General features: G+C 42.4%; 1 protein-coding gene across 1 annotated transcript; it reads right to left on the bottom strand.

Moving 5' to 3' along the window:
* Positions 1–5619: 5619 nt before the first annotated feature.
* Positions 5620–14290, bottom strand: dact2 (dishevelled-binding antagonist of beta-catenin 2). The gene is made up of 4 exons (XM_062994945.1): positions 14027–14290; positions 9523–9655; positions 8220–8516; positions 5620–7590 (listed from the first exon to the last, which is right to left on the bottom strand). Exons 1-4 carry the CDS (start codon positions 14288–14290, stop codon positions 5729–5731), a joined length of 2556 nt encoding a protein of 851 aa, XP_062851015.1. The 3' UTR covers positions 5620–5728.
* Between the last annotated feature and the right edge of the window lie 7510 nt (positions 14291–21800).

Below are 21800 nucleotides of genomic sequence, written 5' to 3'. Positions count from 1 at the left end.
AATCAGTAGGGCAATGACTAATGTTTATGGTAGACCCGAACTTTTGTATTAATTCTACATGCACCAGCCTGATAGTCATGTTGTGTACATATTAATATATGGGTAAAGAACTGGTAGGTTAATTGGCAGCAAACCCGGATCTAGTCAGATCTAGAAATGACATGACGGGCCCTTTTCTGACCAAACCTGAGTATCATTTATAGTTTTTGGGAGGTCCTGGATAGCATTGTTTTAAAAAGAAGATAATTACTGCATTGGCAACCAGGTTAAACAGGTTACAAAACTGTTACTCTTTTTCAAAGCTCTTTATCCAGAGCTTAAAATTTTGACTTTATGTCAACATTTACTGAAATCGAGAGGGACAAAAGAGATTTAGAAGTATATAGGGATTATCTGTGTAAGATTATTTAACCCGATAGTTGAAAGAGATGAGCACAAGCACAAGGTCAGGATCACTGCTTTCAACCAAACTTCAAAGAAACACAGCTGTACACCCCCTTCCCCATCCCTGGTCTGTCCTCACCCCTCTTTTTTGGGATTCATTTCCCTACCACACCATTTGTTGTCTTTTCTAAAAATTCAGGGCAGTACTATCCTGGCTTAATCCCACTCCTCATCAGGATCAGAGGTCATCATGGCCAGATGAAGTGAGTACTAACCAAAATCCAATGATATATCATAATCAGTATGCAGTCACTCAAAAAATAAAGGGTTCTTGTGGACAGTGTGACTTATGTTCCAGCAACTTATGATTCATGACATAAGTCTGATCATTATGACACTTCCTTGCAGCATAAGGTAACTCTTTGGGTTTTTATTTTTCAGACCTCGGAAGTACACTGATCAGCCATAACATTAAAACCACCTCCTTGTCCATTTTATCAGCTCCACTTACCATATAGAAGCACTTTTAGTTCTACAAATCCTGACTGTAGTCCATCTGTTTCACTACATGCTTTGTTATCCCCCTTTCATGCTGTTCTTCAGTGGTCAGGACTCTTTCAGGACCACTACAGAGCAGGTATTATTTGGGTGGTGGATCATTCTCAGCACTGCATTGACACTGACATGGTGGTGGCGTGTTACTGTGTGTTGTGCTGGTATGAGTGGATAAGACACATCAATAATGATGGAGTTTTTAAACACCTCACTGTCCCTGCTGGACTGAGAATAGTCCACCAACCAAAACACACAGCCAACAGCACCCTGTGGGCAGCGTCCTGTGACCACTGATGAAGGTCTAGAAGATGACCAACTCAAACAGCAGCAATAGATGAGCGATCGTTACTGACTTTACATCTACAAGGTGGACCAACTAGGTAGGAGTGCCTAATAGAGTGGACAGTGAGTGGACACCGTATTTAAAAACTCCAGCAGCGCTGCTGTGTCTGATCTACTCATACCAGCACAACACACACTAACATACCACCACCATGTCATTGTCACTGCAGTGCTGAGAATGACCCACCATCAACTACAAAGTGCTTCTATATGGTAAGAGGAGCTGATAAAATGGACAGTGAGTGTAGAAACAAGGAGGTGGTTTTAATGTTATGGCTGATCGGTGTAGACTGTCATCTACCAAAATGCATTTCAAATGTACCCACACCTTGTGCAATTCAAAGTCGCAGTGGGAAAAATAATAAACAGATATGCAGAGCAAGGCCCACAGAATTGTGCAGCACCAGCAACACTTGTACCACAAGTTGTACCACAGTACAACCCCAAAGTTATTCTTACAAATAAAGTTCCTTTGGCAACGTAACGTAAGTAAGTAAAAGTAACTAATTACTATTCTACTCTGTCACTTGCTTCACTTTCCACATTTCTATTGACATAAGCATTTGGATTGTGCTAACCTTTTAAGAATGGAGAGCAGGCTATTGCATCGTCTGCGGTTATGAGGTGAGGTTCAAGCAGAGCAACAACATATAAGTAAAAGTTGATGAAATCTTTAGACAGGCTGCCACACACTTAATCCTCTTAAATCCCTGTCAGACAGAGATAAAAAGAACCATTATGAAGGCTCCACCTGTGGCTCAAATACGTACTTAAATCCCATTTCAACCTCTGACATGGCAAGAATGTGAAACTACTTTTCCAGTGTTGCGGAGGCCTTTAGAGAATCATACTTTTCAGACAGCATTAATTAACTTTGGACTTCTGGATTTGAACACAAAGTTCATACACCAATCAAGCATAACATTATGGCCACCTTCCTAATATTGTGTTGGTCCCCTTTTTGCTGCCAAAACAGCCCTGACCCTCGAGGCATGGACTCAACTAGACCCCTAAAGGTGTGCTGTAGTATCTGGCACCAAGATGTTAGCAGCAGATCCTTTAACTCCCGTAAGTTGTGAGGTGGGGCCTTCATGGATCGGACTTGTTTGTCCAGCACATCCCACAGATGCTCGTTTGGATTGAGATCTGGGGAATTTGGAAGCCAAGTCAACACCTCAAACTCGTTGTTGTGCTCCTCAAATCATTCCTGAACCATTTTTGCTTTGTAGCAGGGCGCATTATCCTGCTGATAGAGGCCACAGTCATCAGGGAATAGGGTGTACATGGTCTGCAACAATGCTTAGGTAGGTGGTACATGTCAAAGTAACATCCACATGGATGGCAGGACCCAAGATTTCCCAGCAGAACATTGCCCAAAGCATCACACTGCCTCCGCCGGCTCGCCTTCTTCCCATAGTGCATCCTGGTGCCATGTGTTCCACAGGTAAGCGACGCACATGCACCCGGTCATTCACGTGATGTAAAAGAAAACGTGATTCCTCAGACCAGGCCACCTTCTTCCATTGCTTCATGGTCCAGTTCCAATGCTCACATACCCATTGTTGGTGCTTTCAGTGGTGGACAGGGGTCAGCATGGGCACCCTGACTGGTCTGTGGCTATGCAGCCCCGTACGCAACAAACTGTGATGCACTGTGTATTCTGACACCTTTCTATCAGAACCAGCATTAATGTCTTCAGCAATATGAGCTACAGTAGCTCGTCTGTTGGATCGGACCACACAGGCCAGCTTTCTTTTGATAGAAACTGACCTGCAGTTTTCATCTAGCCACCACAATTTGGCCCTTGTCAAACTCACTCAAATCCTTACAGTTGCCCATTTTTTTTCCTGTTTCTAACACATCAGTTTTGAGGATAAAATGTTAACTTGCTGCCTAATATATCCCACCCACTAACAGGTACCGTGATGAAGAGATAATCAGTGTTATTGACTTCACCTGTCAGTGGTCATAATGTTATGCCCCCTTATACTGTATATCGGTGTATATATCACCTTAGAAGTGGTGAGAGCTGTGTCTGAAGGTTTGTATGTATTTGTGGGGTTAAATGATTTTGCTCAGAAATGTGATTGTGTGTGTATGTACTGTATTAGGTGGGGGTTTTATTCCACTTACATTCTGTTCATAATTATATCACTCCAATATTTTGTGACATTAATAAAATTTATGCCAATAGGAACTTCTTTCCTGCATCATTGGTCATGTAGATCACAAGTCATGCAGTGCAGATGTGTTTAGAAAGTTCATCAGCTGCTTATTATATGTTGGTTCATTGCTAGATCAATTATTGCATGGAATCAGCCCGTGGGTACTGTGAAAGTTGTAAAAGATAATATATATATATATATATATACACTGCCTGACCAAAAAAAGGTCACACACTCTAATATTTCGTTGACCCGCCTTTAGCTTTGATTACGGCACGCATTTGCTGTGCCATCACTTCCACAAGCTTCTGCAATGTCACAACATTTATTTCTGTCCAGAGTTGCATAAATTTTTCCCCAAGATCTTGTATTGATGATGGAAGATTTGGACCACTGCGCAAAGTCTTCTCTAGCACATCCCAATATATTATATATTATATACAGTATATATTAATTATAATATATATATATATTAAATAATAAAAAGTTGTGCACTTTTGAATGGTGTTTGTTTTCTCACTAAAGTTATTTGCAAATGGCAAAAGTGGTCACTTTGTGGACTTGGGTTTGTGTAATGGGCTCAAAACCTTACAATTCCTAACCAGCTCAACTTTAAAAAGTTTAAAAATTAAATCTTAGATAACTGCCACGGATCCTTTGCATTCCCACACACCTTATCAGGTTTGTGGTAAGAAGAATACAGCCATCCAACAAAATCTTAACTGGAAATGGAGTCTTTATAGATTTACAAGACTGATGACCACCAAGGTTTGGCTAGTTAAGTCTCCTTTTCATGTCGTCCAAAAATGATCTAATACACAGTGTCCCATAGCTGATCTAGGAGTTTAAAGGTGGACAACAAGATCTTAAAACTATCTGTGCTTTTAGACACAATGGGTGCCATTCAGGGATGATGTTATGCATGGTGTCCCATGGACAACATACATGATTAAATGGTAAACAAGGGCAATGAAATCTTAACAGGTCATATGAAGTGCCTTGTAACTAGAAATAAGGTTTTGCAGACTGGCAAGACTGGCAACATCCACACATTATCTGGTCTCCAATAGGTGATGTACAGGGTTAAAGGTGAAGAAAGAGCAACCAAGTCTTGGATGGTCATCTGTCCAGCCAAATACTACAAGTGTGTCTTAACTAAGATAAGATAAGATAAGATAAGATAAGATAAGATAAGATAAGATAAGATAAAATAATCCTTTATTAGTCCCACAGTGGGGAAATTCACAAATAAATATTATAAATATTTATTTATAAAAAACTATAAATATTTTTGCTGCCAAGCTGTAATTGCCCTGGAAATCAACTTCAAATATAATGATTTGTCTCAACAAACGAATATTATTATTATCCAGACTATGGTCTTTTCTGTGGTTCTTTATGAATGTAAAAGCTGGACTGTAAAAAAAGTAGGACAGGAGGAACATTGATGTCTTTGAGCTTTGGTGCTGGCAAAGACTTTTGAGAGCCACACCTTGAATGGCAAATCAAACCTAACCTCTTATTTAAAGCCTAGATAATTAAACTGAAGCTCTTCTATTTTGGACACATAAAAAATAAATTCATTGGAAAAGACATTTAAGCTTGAAGGACTTAAAGATAAAAGAGGAAAAGGAGTGCCAGCAACGAGATTGATGGATATAATTAGAGGAATAATAAATAAGCCATTAAGAATCCTGAATACACAACTGCAGTACCAATAACAGTATGTTCTGGAGAAACAGTATCTACATGTTAGCCAGGAATCAGAATCAACTTGACAGTACCTTACCTTTGCCTAAGCCCTCTTGCCTCCCAATAATCAGTAACTTCAGGACCAATGAATGAATGCAAAGCTTATTTTAATATTAAATAGAATTTATTTGGCAAAGAATAAGTTGCATAGCTAGAATCAAATGTGCAAAACAATTACACAACAGGTCTTAAAAGATGTTCAATACAGTATTTATGAAACACAAGGTATCGTCTTACTATGTATTTTTGGCTATTCTGAAATGCAAAATGAACATATATACAAAGAGGCTATGAATGTAATGCTTGATGTCAACTGGCAATCAAAGCAGTCTTTGGTAAATAGAAGCAAGTTCGTATTTAGTACTAGTACTAAAGTCATTTAAACAGTTTAACTCTAGACAAGTCTTGACGCATTGCATAATGATACACATATACATTAAATCTAAGAACTTGCATGTATACAGCATTAGTGCCACTTAAAAACAGGTGTTTAAATCATATACCCTGTTGACTTTGGGTAAGCTAGAGGTCTACACTAGAGTCATAACTTTAAGTGAGGCTGGTTGGAAGCGCCGGATCTTCTTTTTCAGTGCCCTGGAAGCCTTTATACGACATGCAGCCGGCTCGGGACGATGGTGCCCGGCTGCCGTCGGACCCACAGCTGCCTCAGCCCATACCAGACCCCCTTCGTCCTCATCTTCCTCAAGGAGATCATCTTCATCCAAAGATAGGCTGCTGTCTGAGTCAGAAGCAGTCTGAGACTCTTGACTGGACTCACTGTCTCCAAAGCGGTTAGTGGTATAGTCACTCAGCTCTCCCTCGCTGCTCTCTACAATTGTGGAGTGGAAGAGGGAGGCACACTCTGCTGAATATTCTGACTCGCACTTGGGTGGGTAGCGGGTAGAAAGTGGTGCAGGTGGGTATTTTATATCCAAGTTGCTAAAGTAGGAAGAATAAGACAGAGATGGTGGAAGCGGACGGGCGAGACCACCCCAGTGACCCGAGCGGGGTCTCATGCTTACACTTCGAAGCATGCCTGGCTTTTGTGGGATTCTGTGAATGGCCGCATCTTTGGACCTTTGGTAATGGCTCGGGACGGCAGGTGGAAGAATGTCTGCAGCATAGGGCCATTTTTCAGAGCTTTGCTTCTTTTTGGCTTGGAGAGGGAAAGGGCTCTCCTGGTCTGCAAACTGAGCCTTGTGGGACTTGTTGGACTTGGAGGACTGTTTTGGCTGGCGATATATCTGATGGTAGGTTCCACATGGATTTTGCGGTCCCAAAAGACTGGACTCTGAGCTTGAACGAAGCCGAGGCTCAACAAGGTGACCATCCATTCTCTCCCTCTCTTTGAAGATCTTTGAATCTCTTTCCGCCCGATTTAGCATCCTGCATCCTTTGCCCTTCTCTTGTCCGTCTCGATACGAGTGCCTCTGGTGCTTTTTGCTCGGCGGCTTCTCATTTCCTCTCTTCCGAAGTTTAACAGACTTGGGTTTCTTGTCTGCCTGACGAACCTTTACCCTCTGAGACCCTGCAGGCACAAACTGGGCACAAACAAACTCAGACTGAGTAGTATGAGTGGGATCTCCATCACTGCTTCTACTCTCTTCATTGGTGTATCTGAAGCTTGGTCGCCTCTCTGGTTGATTTGAGATGACTGGTGCACCCTTGTTGCTTTGGTCGACGTAAATACTCTGCTCTTTCTCTTCTGCCTTCTGAACCTTGCGACTGACGCCCATCACTGCAGCCTGTTTGTGATCCCTGTCACTCGCTGAATATTGACCATGACACATTTGAGCGGGGTCTTCTTTCCTAATGCTATTCAAAACCATTGGCTCCTGGTCAGATTGTGTCTTTGGTAAATTATTTTCACCCTGAAGTAAATTCTCAAAGGATGCTGTTTTCTGCTGAAGCAGTCCATGAATGTTAGCAACATCCACAAGTCCACTGTTCACTTGTTTGTTTCTGAATCCATTTAGTCCTTGACCCTGGTTATCCTTACAAGACATATGACTTTTGTCTGCACCTATGTCACTGTGGAGGCTCATTTTACTGGAGCTACGCTGAAGCAGTTTGACAATATAACCATCAGGTCTAGTTGGCTCCTGCTTGGGAAGTGTATCCATAGGAAGTCCCGCACTGGTCTGCTTCTCTTGGAATTTAGAGGCCATGGGTGATGTAGGATCTTCACTCAGGGAGAAGATAGGACTCTGGAGGGCCACAGCATGCAAGGGGCTGGGGTAGCAGTACATTTCCGTGCCGTTGCGGGATACAAGGTTGCTCTGGTATTTGGGGTCCACGGTGGGATCGCAGAGCTTTCTGTTTAGGGTGAAGGTCTTTACTTCGGTGGGTTTGTAGGAACCAAAACCAGGATTTATCACTCTGTCAAGATCACCTGCAAAAAAGAGTACAAGAAAGTGTCTTCATCAGTTCTACTAAAGATCCCAGAAGAATATTCAGAGTTCTTGAGAACATACGTTTTCCTGTAGTGTTCTACAGTGACACTTGTGGTCAAAAAGTATATTGGCTACATTTAAATAAGCAAATTAACGCACTTGTGGATTTATAGTACAGACACTTGTATTAGACTAGTATTGCCTATTATCATTATACTGCAAAATATTAACATAATAATAGCATAAATCAGTGGTCCCCAACCACCAGGCCGCAGACCGGTACCGGTCTGTGGGTCATTTATTGCCGGGCCGCACAGAAAGAATAAATAATTACAGATTGCTACAAGAGCAATTACATTTCCATAACTCTTCAGGTGTTACTGTCTCCTATCACCACTAGGTGGGAGCAGTGTCTCGTTGCAGCAAAAAAAAAAAGCTTAGCTCCAGCAATGCACTTGCACTGATTTTCCACTCTACAATTATTCTATTTTAAATCCTCCTTCCCCCACCATTCTGTGAAATTATATCTTATATGAAACCGGTCCGTGGTGAAAAAAAGGCTGGCTTAAATGTGTTTGGTTCATTTTCAGGTGTGAAATACAGCATTAATGAATGAGGTCACACTCACCAGTTGACACAGGTCTCTGCCTGGCTCTCTCTGAGCTAATAGACCCTGTGCGTATTCCGCTGCTACCCAGCCGTACTCCCAGTCCCCGTGGAATGTCCGGCTGAGCCGTGGACTCGTCTGCAGAGCGGCGACGTGGCACATCTGCCTGCAGTAGAGTGCAACGACTGAGAGGAGCCGAGGGGCCCGAGGACTGTGGTAGGAGGCTGACTTGAGACGAAGACGAGAGGCATTCACTGTAGACCGATGTGCAGGAGTTGGACAGGGAACCTAAGCCACCATCGCTGAGCTCAAAAAATCCTAAATGTCAAGAAATACCCCTCATTAGTCATAGTACATAAATTAATTATACAATTAGAATGAGCGATATCATATTTATTGCTAGTTAATTGTTGATATTGAGATGAACATATGGACAATGCACTTACTGTACATACACCAATCAACCATAACATTAAAACCACCTCCTTGTTTCAACACTCACTGTCCATTTTATCAGCTCCACTTACTATATAGAATTACAATTACTGACTGTAGTCCATCTGGTTCTCTGCATGCTTTGTTAGCCCAATTTCATGCTGTTCCTCACTACAGAGCAGGTATTATTTGGGTGGTGGGTCATTCTCAGCACTGCAGTGACACTGACATGGTGGTGGTGTGTTAGTGTGTGTTGTGCTGGTATGAGTGGATAAGACGCAGCAGCGCTGCTGGAGTTTTTAAGCACCTCACTGTCCCTGCTGGACTAAGAATAGTCCACCAACCAAAAATATCCAGCCAACAGTGTCCCGTAGGCAGCGTCCTGTGACCACTGATGAAGGTCTAGAAGATGACCAACTCAAACAGCAGCAATAGATGAGCGATCGTCTCTGACTTTACATCTACAAGGTAGACCAACTAGGTAGGAGTGTCTAATAGAGTGGACAGTGAGTGGACACGGTATTTAAAAACTCCAGCAGTGCTGCTGTGTCTGATCCACTCATACCAGCACAACACACACTAACACACCACCACCATGTCAGTGTCACTGCAGTGCTGAGAATGATCCACCACCTAAATAATACCTGCTCTGTAGTGGTCCTGTGGGGGTCCTGACCATTAAAGAACAGCATGAAAGGGGGCTAACAAAGCATGCAGGAAACAGATGGACTACAGTCAGTAATTGTAGAACTACAAAGTGCTTCTATATGGTAAGTGGAGCTGATAAAATGGACAGTGAGTGTAGAAACGAGGTGGTTTTAATGTTATGGCTGATCAGTGTATGTAGTGTATTATTTATAAATGCTTTTTAGTTTGTATTTATGTTCACCTGAACTGGGTCTGCTGTCGCTCTCCAGGTATTCGGCAGAAGCTTTCCATCCATCCAGTTTGAGCTCGCTTATTTGCTGATCCAGCTGTTGCAGGTGGGTTTTCAGTCCGATGTCCTGCCTTCGCAGACGAGTCTATAGGCAACATAAACATACAGTAGGGGGGTTACCACATTCTCAGCAGTATATTTAGCTGTACATGCACAATTAATCACAGCAATGACTGGAATCCCATCATGAAATGAGCTGTCCTTGATTCTTAATTAAACATCGATACATTTTCAGAAACTGCCTCATTTGGATAAGGGTACCAATGGATCTCAGAAATACCATACACAAATCAGGAATACATCCTGGACAGTGCATTACAGAAATGTGATTCATACTCACTCACACCTAACTACACTAACTGATCGACCACAATGTCTCACAATCTCTTAAGTTAAGACTGCAGCTGTTTTCAACACATGGTAAATGCGTGAGGTCAAGATACTGGTTTTTTTCTATAGAGTGCAAATATCAACACACTGAATGAAGCACTGAGGGGAAAGATCTTTTGAAAGGCCGGCACTCAAGCATGAAGCTGACCAGGCATTCAGCTCAAAGATCCTGTACATTTAAGTGCTCTCTTGGCTGAGCAAAGAAAATCATGGAAAACAATGGAAGCAGATCCTTAAAGATCTTTAATGAATGACATGGCCCCCCTGCAGTTATATGACATTCGGGGGAAGGAGGTAAAAGGAAGAAAGAAGGACTGTAGTTGACTATTAACCAAGCAAGGACAAGGAATGACCTGAGGGCGCAATGTTGTATGTTCACTCATCTCTCCTGCAGAGAAACACAGACCTTTGTGTACTTTTAAACACAAGGCAATACAAGACCAAGACAAATACTGAAACACTGAGCCATGGTGACCCGACTACAACCCCCAGACATGCTAAATATTGACTAACGGCTTTGAACAACCATCTGCTGAGGTATGCTTTTTCAAACAATGTATTGGTATGACATTATCATATGACTAAAGTGTTTCTATATGCTAACCACAATTATGCACACACTATCCTCAGGTCTTGGTTCTTATAAGCTTAGGAAAGAAAAATCAAGGCTGACTTTAGGATGACCTGTATGAACAACCTACCTCTCCCTCACTAAATACTAAACAGAACCACATCCTCTGAAGGAATTTTATCTAAAGTACAAAATGTTCAGTCCAGATTTTCATTACCCTCCAGCACCCCTAAGTCAAGTCCATTTACGGTCTTAGTTATCTAGCTTGAATGTTTTCAGAGATAAAACAGATCGGGAACTTAGGACCAGAACCAACCGAGGGGTCAATCCCGTGTCACCAAGCAGAGTCATTTCATTCCCTGTGACCATTCCAATTAAATTGGGTTAATGATCAGAGACGGAAACACCCCCCACCTGGCCCAGGCGACCCCTCCTACTGGCATGGAATGAACCTTGATTTATGAGCGCTCACCACCCCCAGCTGAGTAGGAGCAAACATAAGCACTCTGCATTCGAGTGTGTAATTATGGTGCATTTCCTTTATGCCTGATTTTAATCTCAGCAACAAATGTGTCCCAAACTGACCCTCCTTAGGCAATTAAAGTGCAGTACTGAGATGTTTTGAGAACCAGCGTTTGTAGAACCAAATAAGTGTAATCTATTTGGAAAATATATTGTGGTTCAAAGTACCTTTATATATTTTAAAGGTTTCCTTGTAGAAAAGGGTTCAAGAACTTTAAGAGAACCTCTTTGTAAGAAAGAAGAACAAAGGTTTCCAAAGAAACAAAGCATGGTCATAAGATCCTCATCAAAAGCTAACATACAGTTGTAAGTGTAGGTATGCCTGTCATAGCAGTCTTAGGATTTTACTAATTTCTGCAACTTCTTGGTTTCTGTGATTGAAGTACATTAAACATTGGTCACCTTTTTAGAAGTCACGAGGAAAACATTACAGTCTGGTGCTATGCAAAGACAAGTCACCAGCTTTAGTCAATTATTGTCAACAAGGAATTAATAACCACACCACAAAGTTAAACAACTTTTCAGAACGCTTAACCACTAATAAGTCAAACTGCTGTCTGTAGATTTTAGGAAACCCAGAGTAAACTTATGAAAGAACCTAATTATAGAGCAGGTTTTGTATTTCGATCATTAAGTCATTGGAAAAAAATAGCTGCAAAAAATTATGGGAATCCCTAGACTGCCATGACATACATATAGCCTACAGGTGTTTGTACAGGTCGTTTGTACATACTTAAGGAACCAATTAAATGGGTCATTATTATTATTACTATTACTAATTACTAATTCATCATATTACATTACAAATGTTACATTTTATCTGTAATATTTGTGATGTCTGAGCAGCATTTTTGGACTGTGTTTACATGGACAATCTTGGCATTCATCAAAAGACGCTCTGTTGTCTGCTAAAAGTCACCAGGTTTGAATAAAGATTTAAATAAATCTATGCATACGGCTATCATTTGTTTTACTTTACTTTACTTTAGCATGTTGGCTGTGTCCCAATTCATATCATACTGTACTAAAAAAGATAATAATATACTTTCTGGGTCAAAAGTTCAGTGAGTTAGTGGCTTTTAACAATAGACACATACAGCTCTGTTTTACTGTCACCCTTTCTTAATAGACAGCATTTAATATACAGTACAGTACATTTACAAGCATCACATTAATATGCCTGCAATGTTGGCTTTATGATCTATTTTGATAAAAGTCACTGGTGTCAGTGTAAAATAAGGGAAGAGCACAGATTTGTTCAATGTGATAATGTGTAGCTACAAAAAATGAATGAATGAATTAATAAATACAGAATATTATAAGCAGATATCAACAAGTTTACATTTTTAAATAGGACTGTGACTGCAGGTAAGAATTAAACCCAGGTGACTACCTGAACAGCACCCACTTTAACAGCTGCACCACCATAATGCTCACAGTTGTTTTGTTAACTGTTTTTAGTTTTTATTTTCCATTTGACTCTTAAAATGTGACGTTATAAAAGCTACATTTACAGATACCAACTGTTTTTTTTCTATGACTAAAAAATTGACACTTAAGTGTTTGGAAAAAGAAAAAAGCCTCAAAAATCAACTGAGGTGTGAGTTAAAAATGGTCCTTTGTAAGATCTACAGGGTTGAAATACACATACAGCAAATTAAATTATTTATTTGGTGATGGTAAGTTCTATCCTTAAACACATAGACATGGTATCATCTTTGTGTCCATGTAAATAGGGTTTGATCAACCTATTTCAAAATACATGGAAAAGTGGCCTCTTGCTAAGTTCAGTAGAAAAGCCAGATGGTCACCTTACGCTGAATGATACAGCAAATCAGATTATTAACTTGGAGATGGTGTACATTCTTTTACTTAATTGTAGGCATGGTATCATCTTTGTGTCCATAAAATAGGGTTTGATCGGCTGCACCTATTACAAAATACATGGAACAGTAGTCTCTTGTTAAGGTCAGTAGAAAGGCTAGGCGGTCACCTTACGCTGAATGGTACAGCAAATCAGATCATTAATCTGGTGATGGTAAATTCTATCACTAAACACATAGACATGGTATCATCTTTGTGTCCATGTAAATGGGGTTTACAAAACACATGGAACAGTGATCTCTCGCTAAGGTCAGTAGAAAAGCCAGACGGTCACCTTATGTCAAATGGACATGTGTCCGGATGCCTCAACCGTAATCCAAGAACCACCAAAGAATAGGTCTGTCATGATTTAGAAACAACTGGAGCTTTGGTGATAATATCCAGTCAACTGAGCTTCACATGACCATTAGGTGTATCTGCTGCCATGCAAGAAGGAAGCCACTGCCACAAAATTGCCACCTTAAAGGACCTACTAAACAAACTTACTGTGAAAAGAAGAAGTTCACACTTTCACACTGGCCAAACACCACTGTTTAGATGGGTGCAGTCAAACTAGCACTATTTATGTGGACACAAAGTCCCCAGATGTGTTCAATCTTAGTTACTGATGAATAATTAGGAGGACATGCTGTTCCAGTTGTTGAACGCATGTGCTCAGGTTATTTATAAGGAACATTTTTGGACAAGGAACAACTACAGGGATGATTAAAACTCCATAACTTACTATGTAGGTAAATAGACAGACAGACAAGATAGATAGATAAGGTAGACAGACAGATAGATAAATAAGGTAGACAGACAGATTTACATTTGCGGCATTTAGCAGATGCTTTCATCCAAAGCGACTTACATTACAGTTACAGTATACAGTCTGAGCAATTTTAGGGTTAAGAACCTCGCTCAAGGGCTTGCACAGCAGCAAACTGGCAGTTGTGAGGCTTGAACCAGCGACCTTCTGATTACAAGTCCAGTGCCTTAACCACTAGGCTACAGCTTGCTCCATTGGATGGATGGATGGATGAATGGATGGACGGACGGACGGACAGACAGCCAGACAGACAGCCAGCCAGACAGACAGACAGATCTTACCAGTTGGTGTTTGAGGGCATTGAGTGTTGCCTCCAGTCTCTGCTTCTCCTCAGCGTTGGTTTCTCCCTCTATGTGGTCTGACTGCTCAAACTTCTCTTGGTGCTCGGTGTCCGTCCTGAGCGCGCGCTGCACCATATCTCCCTGCTTCTGGCGCAGAACGTGAAGCTCGTGCAGTCCAGCCAGTGCCGCGCGCAGCCGCTCCGCCACCCTCCCGCGGTCCATAGAACCGACCACGAGCTGCATCTCCGCTTTCCTGCTCAGCATTATAGACCGGTAAACACCGCGCGCATATCCAGCGACCTGTGCCCGAGAGACAGCGCGTGCGGTTCAACGCAGTGCACGCGCTCTGTACTAACTGTATATTACTGTAAACTGAACGAGTGCAGATGTGCAGATGTGCAGCGCTCACGTTCTGTAGTACTCTAGATAACTGAGCGTAGTGCAGATACACCGAAGAGCAGAGTCTGTAAATCACGCCCACTAAGGTCCTGCCTCCTATAGGAAACGTGATATTGGTCAGAAATCGTGTGGCGTCACAAATTTAGTCCCTTTAAGAAAATAAACATGTGGACACCTGATCCTGTTCATTCATTCATTGTCTGTTTTACCACCCTTTGTCCTGGTCAGGGTCACGGTGGTTCTGATTGGACAAAAGGCAGGAAACACTCTTAACCACCACAGAACAATTTATTTATTTATTAGGATTTTTTCCCCCCTTTAGCGCATCCAATTGTTCAATTTGCATCGTGCTTCCTCTCTGTCTATGCCGAACCCTGCCCTGACCGAGGAGATCGAAGCTAACCCATATCCCCTCCGAAACATAAGCAGCACCCGCATGCATTTTTGCCACCCACACAATTATGAGTTTGGCGCCACCTAGCGTTGCATGCGGAGAGACACACCCTAAGGGCACTCTTCCTCATCTCTTGCGCAGGCACCTCTAATCAGCCGGCAGAGGTCGTAATCGCATTCTGACAGAGAGAGACCCACATCCGGTACTTTGTCCCACCCCCCAACTGAGCAACCGGCCAATCGTTGCTCATACAGTCACTCAGCTTCGAACCGGTAAGGCAGAGCTGGATTCGATACCAGGTACTCAGAATCCAGCTCAGGTTGCAGCGTGTCTTTTTACCGCTGCGCCACCTGAGCGGCTATTTATTAGGATTTTAACCTAATATGGTGGCATGGTGGCTAAGTGGGTAGCAGTGTCGCCTCACAGCAAGAAAGGTCCTGGGTTCGATCCCCAGGTGGGGTCTCCTTGAGCAAGGCCCTTAACCCTCGCTGCTCCAGGGGCGCCGTACGATGGCTGACACTGCGCTCTGACCCCAGCTTCCAAACAAGCTGGGATATGCGAAGAAAGAATTTCATTGTACTGTACATCTGTATATGTATATATGACAAATAAAGTATATCTATATATCTTACAGCCCTCCTCTTCTCGCCCCTGCTTTCTGCACAGGCGCCTCTTCCGCCAATCAGGGTCCTTACACAGCGTATGAAGAACCACACACCCACACATAGTCCGGCCCCCACCCTGCAGATACTGTGGCCAATTAGTATCTGCTGCAGGCACTGTCAATTATGCCCGCTATATGGCGCCCAGCCGACCGGAGGCAACACCGAGTTTCGAACTGAGGAGTGTCGGAATATCCCGAGGAAATAGAGATTATGATTGTAACCTAATAATTTACACACTTTGATTACATTAATGACAGGACTGATAGTTATTGGTTACACAAGATTCATCAGTTCACAAGTTCAATATCAAACACAGATGTACAGTATATCCAGTTCACCTCACTTGCACGTCTTTGGACTGTGGAAGGAAACAGAAGCTCCAGAAGGAAACCCACAGAGACATGGACAGAAGATGCAAGATGCAAGATCCACGCAGTAAGGTCCCGGACTTCCCCAACTGGAAATCGAACCAAGGACCTTCTTTCTGTGAGACGACAGTCATGGTCAAACACAGTCATGGACAATTTTGTATCTCCAATTCACCTCACTTGCATGTCTTTGGACTGTGAGAGGAAACCCACGCAAACACGTGGAGATCATGCAAACTCCACGCAGAAAGGACCCAGATCGCCCCAACTGGAAATCGAACCAAGGACCTTCTTGCTGTGAGGCGACAGTGCCACCCACTGAGAAAGGACCCAGACCGCCACAACTGGAAATCGAACCAAGGACCTTCTTGCTGTGAGGTGACAGTGCTACCCACTGAGCCACCGTGCCGCCCCCCACAGAACAAACACCTACACTCAAACACACACTCACATTTAGGGCAGTTTTTAGCAGCTTCAATTGGACTTACTGCATGTTTCTGGACTATTGGAGGAAACTGGAGCACCCATAGGAAACCCACACAGACACATGGACATGGGGGTTCTTGGTCATAGAAACTTGTGGTGATCAGGGATGTTGGGTTGCTGTCGTTCTGCCTCTCCTGTCCGATCACTCAGGTTTGATGACGGTGGGGAGATGGGCGCTGATGTCCTATGAAAGCCTTCATGACCTTGTTACCTGCTCGCTCTCCCTTTTAGTTATGCTGTAATAATTAGGGCTGCAGGAGTCTAAAACTCTCTGTAAAACTGTTTTACTCAACTAGCATTGTACATTTAACTACATTCTCTGTTGTTTTACCCCCAGGGCATTCTGATGGAAACCTGTTTACCCGCCAAGGTTAAGGATTGAAGTCGAGACTGCCGTGACAACTATGCTGCTCCTGCCGGACGTGACGGGTCTGGCGTAATTGCACCAAGAATGACAAGAACTCACTACAGACTTTATTGAAGACTAGACCGAATAATAACTCTATTATTATTCTTTATTTATTGCCAGTTATAACTTTTAGTTCATTTAATTCTGTGTTTGTTTGATGTGTGTAAATTCTACTTATTTAAAGTATCCTCCAGGCCACCCAAGAAGGATGGGCCCTGCTGAGTCTGGTTCCTCTCAAGGTTTCTTCCTGTAATTTTCAGGGAGTTTTTCCTTGCCACAGTCGCCCTCTGCTTGCTCAAGAGGGGTTTTTGTATCTGTTGGTCCTGGATTTTGTAAAGTTGCTTTGAGACAATGTCTATTGTAAAAAGCGCTATATAAATAAAGTTGACTTGACTTGACATGGAGAACGTGCAAACTTCTCACTGAAAGGATCTTGGCCGCCCAGCTGAGTAATCGAACCCAGGCCTTTCTTGCACTTCCCTCTTTGCATTGATAACAGTCACTACCCTTTTAGGAAGGCTGTTCACTTTTTTATTGTCTGTGGGAATTTATGCCTATTCATTCAGTGAAAAAAGCATATATATGGTTAGGTACTGATGTTGAAAAAAGAAGACCTGCATGGCAAACGCTTTTCCAGTTAATTATTCCAGTATAAATATTCATTGGGGTGTGTCCAACTTATTCAGACTATGTCTGGATGGACTATACTTTGCCCGAAGTCATACTGGAACTGGAAAAGGCATTTCTGAATTGAATTAAACTCAATTTATTTACTACCAGATTGCTAAAAACCATCAGAGGCTGAGGTCAAACATGCTTCATCAGTATTTAAATTCATGGTTTATGACAGTGGTGCACAACTTCAGTCCTGGAGAGTTAAAGTTTACTAATTTCCTCCCTCAAACACACCTGATTAGACATTAACTCATTTCCTAGGTGTGACAACAGGCAGCCAAAATGTGCAGCACTTAGGCCCCTGTTGTGCACCCCTGGCCCAGAGAATTAAAACTGTCTGCGGTGGGGGGCCCGACCCATTGCATTAAGCCAACAGGGGCCAGAGTCCAGCACAGTTTGACCCCTGCTTTGTCACACATAGGAAAACCTGGTAAGTAACCAATGAGTAAAAACAGGTGTGTTTAAGCAAGGGAATCAGCAACCCTGCAAGAAGTCCAAGAAAACTATCCCAAGACCTCATCTCCTGTTGGTGCCCCTCCACAGAAGTAATTAAACGTCAGTCAAAAAGCATTAGACCTATAATAGATTTTTTTTATATATAAATAAAAGGTACAGCGTACAACCTGGGTTTGAAGCTCATCTCAGGTCACTAGATGTGAGGAGTTTGCCATGTTCCTTCCTGTGTTTTCATGGGGTAAATGGTGCAGTGTTGAGACGTCCTTCAAATACACACCCAGCGTTTCTGTGTAAGCTCATGCTGTGAGCTTGTTGGACACCTTATACCCAATTCTAAGAAGTTGCCGAGTCTTGCTCCAGGATTCTTGAGACTTCAGTTTGAATCTCAGGTCATTAATTCATTGTCTTTTATAGCACCGCTTTATCCTGGTCAGGGTCATGGTGGATCTGTTTTATTGGGTGGTAGGCAGGAAACACCCCAGACAGGTTCCCAGTCCATCACATACACACACATACACACTCACGCTTAGGGCAATTTGCTACTTCTGCCAGACACGCTGGGAGGAAGCCCATGCAGATACAAGAAGAACGTGAAAACTCCTTAAGAAGGGAAGCTGGCTGCCTGGGAATCAAAGCCAGGCCTCTCTTGCAGTGAGGAAACTGCACTACCCACTGTGCCAATGCCTAATGGGCTTAATTTAAGTACTAGATGTGAGAGTGTGATGCCCTCCGATGCACTATCCAGGATGTTTAAATAAACACACATGCTTTGTTCTTAGCTAAAACCTTAAACATACACTGATCAGCCATAACATTAAAACCACCTCCTTGTTTCTACACACATTGTCCATTTTTATCGGCTTCACTTACCATATAGAAGCACTTTGTAGTTCTACAATTACTGACTGTAGTCCATCTGTTTCTCTGCTTGCTTTGTTAGCCCCCTTTCATGTTGTTATTCAATGGTCAGGACTCCCCCAGGACCACTACAGAGCAGGTATTATTTGGGTGGTGGATCATTCTCAGCACTGCAGTAACATTGACATGGTGGTGGTGTGTTAGTGTGTAATGTGCTGGTATGAGTGGATCAGACTCATAAACGCTGATGGAGTTTTTAAACACCTCACTCTCAATGCTAGACTGAGAATAGTCCACCAACCAAAAATATATCCAGTTAACAGCGCACTGTGGGCAGCGTCCTGTGACCACTGATGAAGGTCTAGAAGATGACCAACTCAAACAGCAGCAATAGATGAGCGATCGTCTCTGACTTTACGTCTACAAGGTGGTACAACTAGGTAGGAGTGTCTAATAGAGTGGACAGTGAGTGGACACGGTATTTAAAAACTCCAGCAGCGCTGCTGTGTCTGATCCACTCATACCAGCACAAAACACTAACACAACACCACCATGTCAATGTCACTGCAGTGCTGAGAATCATCCACCACCTAAATAATACCTGCTCTATGGTGGCCATGTGGGGGTCCTGACCACTGAAGAACAGGGTGAAAGCAGGCTAAGTATGTAGAAGAAATAGATGGACTACAGTCAGTAATTGTAGAACTACAAAGTGCTTCTATATGGTAAGTGGAGCTGATAAAATGCACCGTTAGTGTAGAAACAAGGAGGTGGTTTTAATGTTATGGCTGATCAGTGTAAGTACGCGTAAGACAAGAATTATTGGTCAATAGCGACCTCTAGTGTTAGATGAGACCAACTAACCGACTAACCTAGAGATTTACATTGATGCAAACGACCAGTTGCAAGTTAAAACTTTAGATACACTCGTAGGGAACAAGCACAGGAGGTAGTTTTGTAATTCTAATAAAAAACTTATCTTGTTAAGATAATTGAAAAAGTCACCTTATGCTGAAAGGAAATCCTCCATAATTAGAAGCTGGTTTTGCATCGGTTGTACTATCCAGAGTCAAGTAAACCTTACATCATAATTGCTTAGAAGTTGCCCCTGCTTCAAAATCAGCTCTTTTAAAGCTTGACTGAAGTTTATTGCTGATCACATGGACTAAAAAGTGGGCAAAAAGAAACTTCTCTCTTGCAAAACCATCTCCAAGTCCAAGGCTAAAAAAACATGCTTATTTACCCATATTTATTTGTCGTTCTTGGGTTGCATCCGAGCATTTAAACACATTTTTATACCCAAACAGATATTCAATCCTCAACACTAATGCAAAAGCAAAAGGCCATGACACAAAAATGCAATCATGTTGGGCACAACATCCCCAAACCAATTAATTTTAATTAATTTATTAGGATTTTAACATCATATTCTACACACTTTTGGTTACATTTATATCAGAACAGGGCGTTACTGGTTACACAAGTTCACAAGTTTAATGTCAAACACAGTCGTGGACAATTTTGTATCTCCAATTCACCTCACTTGCATGTCTTTGGACAGTGGAAGAGAGACCGAAGCTCCCAAAGGTGTGTGCAAAATCTCTGTGCAAATTTCACACAGAAAGGACCCAGACTGCTCCACCTGGAAATCAAACCAAAGACCTTCTTGCTGTGAGGCGACCGTGCTACCAACTAATTAAGTTTAATTAATTACTAATTAACATGCTGCTTTAACAGGGTCCACTCATCTAGAAAAGGCTTTCCAACATTTGTGGAAATGGTGTCTGTGGTAAGTTCTCTGGAAAATCAGGCATGGATATTGCTCAAGTAGGCTAGGCTCATAATTAATGTTTTGATTCATCTTGGAGGTGGTCAGTGGGGTTATGATGAGAGCTTCATCCAGGTTGCTGAGGTTTTGTGTGTGTGTATGTATATATTATAATCCACCAACCAAACATATCCAGCCAACAGCACCCCATAGGCAGTGCCCTGTGACCACCGATGGTCTAGATGAAAACCAACTCAAACATCAGCAATAGATTAGCAATCGCACAAGGTGGACCAACTAGGTAGGAGTGTCTAATAGAGTGGACAGTGAGTGGACACGGTATTTAAAAACTCCAGCAGCATTGCTGTGTCTTATCCACTCGTACCAGCACAACACACACTAACACACCACCACCATGTCAGTGTCACTGCAGTGCTGAGAATCATTCACCATCTAAATAATACCTTCTCTGTGGTGGTCCTGGGAGAGTCCTGACCATTGAAGAACAGCATGAAAAGAGGCTAACAAAGCATGAAGAAACAGATGGGCTACAGTCAGTAATTGTAGAACTACAAAGTGCTTCTATATGGTAAGTGGAGCTGATAAAATGGACAGTGAGTGTAGAAACAAGGAGGTGGTTTTAATGTTACAGCTGATCAGTGTATATACAGTGCCTAGCAATATTATTCGGCCCCCTTGCGTTAATACTTTGTAGCGCCACCTTTTGCTGCGATTACAGCTGCAAGTCGCTTGGGGTATGTCTCTATCAGTTTTGCACATCGAGAGACTGAAATTTTTGCCCATTCTTCCTTGCAAAACAGCTCGAGCTCAGTGAGGTTGGATGGAGAGCGTTTGTGAACAGCAGTTTTCAGCTCTTTCCACAGATTCTCGATGGGATTCAGGTCTGGACTTTGACTTGGCCATTCTAACACCTGGATACGTTTATTTGTGAACCATTCCATTGTAGATTTTGCTTTATGTTTTGGATCATTGTCTTGTTGGAAGATAAATCTCCGTCCCAGTCTCAGGTCTTTTGCAGACTCCAACAGGTTTTCTTCCAGAATGGTCCTGTATTTGGCTCCATCCATCTTCCCATCAATTTTAACCATCTTCCCTGTCCCTGCTGAAGAAAAGCAGGCCCAAACCATGATGCTGCCACCACCATGTTTGACAGTGGGGATGGTGTGTTCAGGGTGATGAGCTGTGTTGCTTTTACGCCAAACATAACGTTTTGCATTGTGGCCAAAAAGTTCGATTTTGGTTTCATCTGACCAGAACACCTTCTTCCACATGTTT

The sequence above is a fragment of the Trichomycterus rosablanca genome, chromosome 5, assembly GCF_030014385.1.
Source record: "Trichomycterus rosablanca isolate fTriRos1 chromosome 5, fTriRos1.hap1, whole genome shotgun sequence".
NCBI classification, from domain to species: domain Eukaryota; kingdom Metazoa; phylum Chordata; class Actinopteri; order Siluriformes; family Trichomycteridae; genus Trichomycterus; species Trichomycterus rosablanca.
This window is presented reverse-complemented; position numbering and strand designations above follow the sequence as displayed.

Excerpts from the sequence above, each read along its gene's own strand:
- dact2 (XM_062994945.1), bottom strand. The coding sequence starts at position 14,290 with ATGCTGAGCAGGAAAGCGGAGATGCAGCTCGTGGTCGGTTCTATGGAC. Across the intron at positions 8,517-9,522 it reads CGACAGCAGACCCAGTTCAG|GATTTTTTGAGCTCAGCGAT; the intron begins GTGAACATAAAT and ends CTTGACATTTAG. Across the intron at positions 7,591-8,219 it reads GCAGAGACCTGTGTCAACTG|GTGATCTTGACAGAGTGATA; the intron begins GTGAGTGTGACC and ends TCTTTTTTGCAG.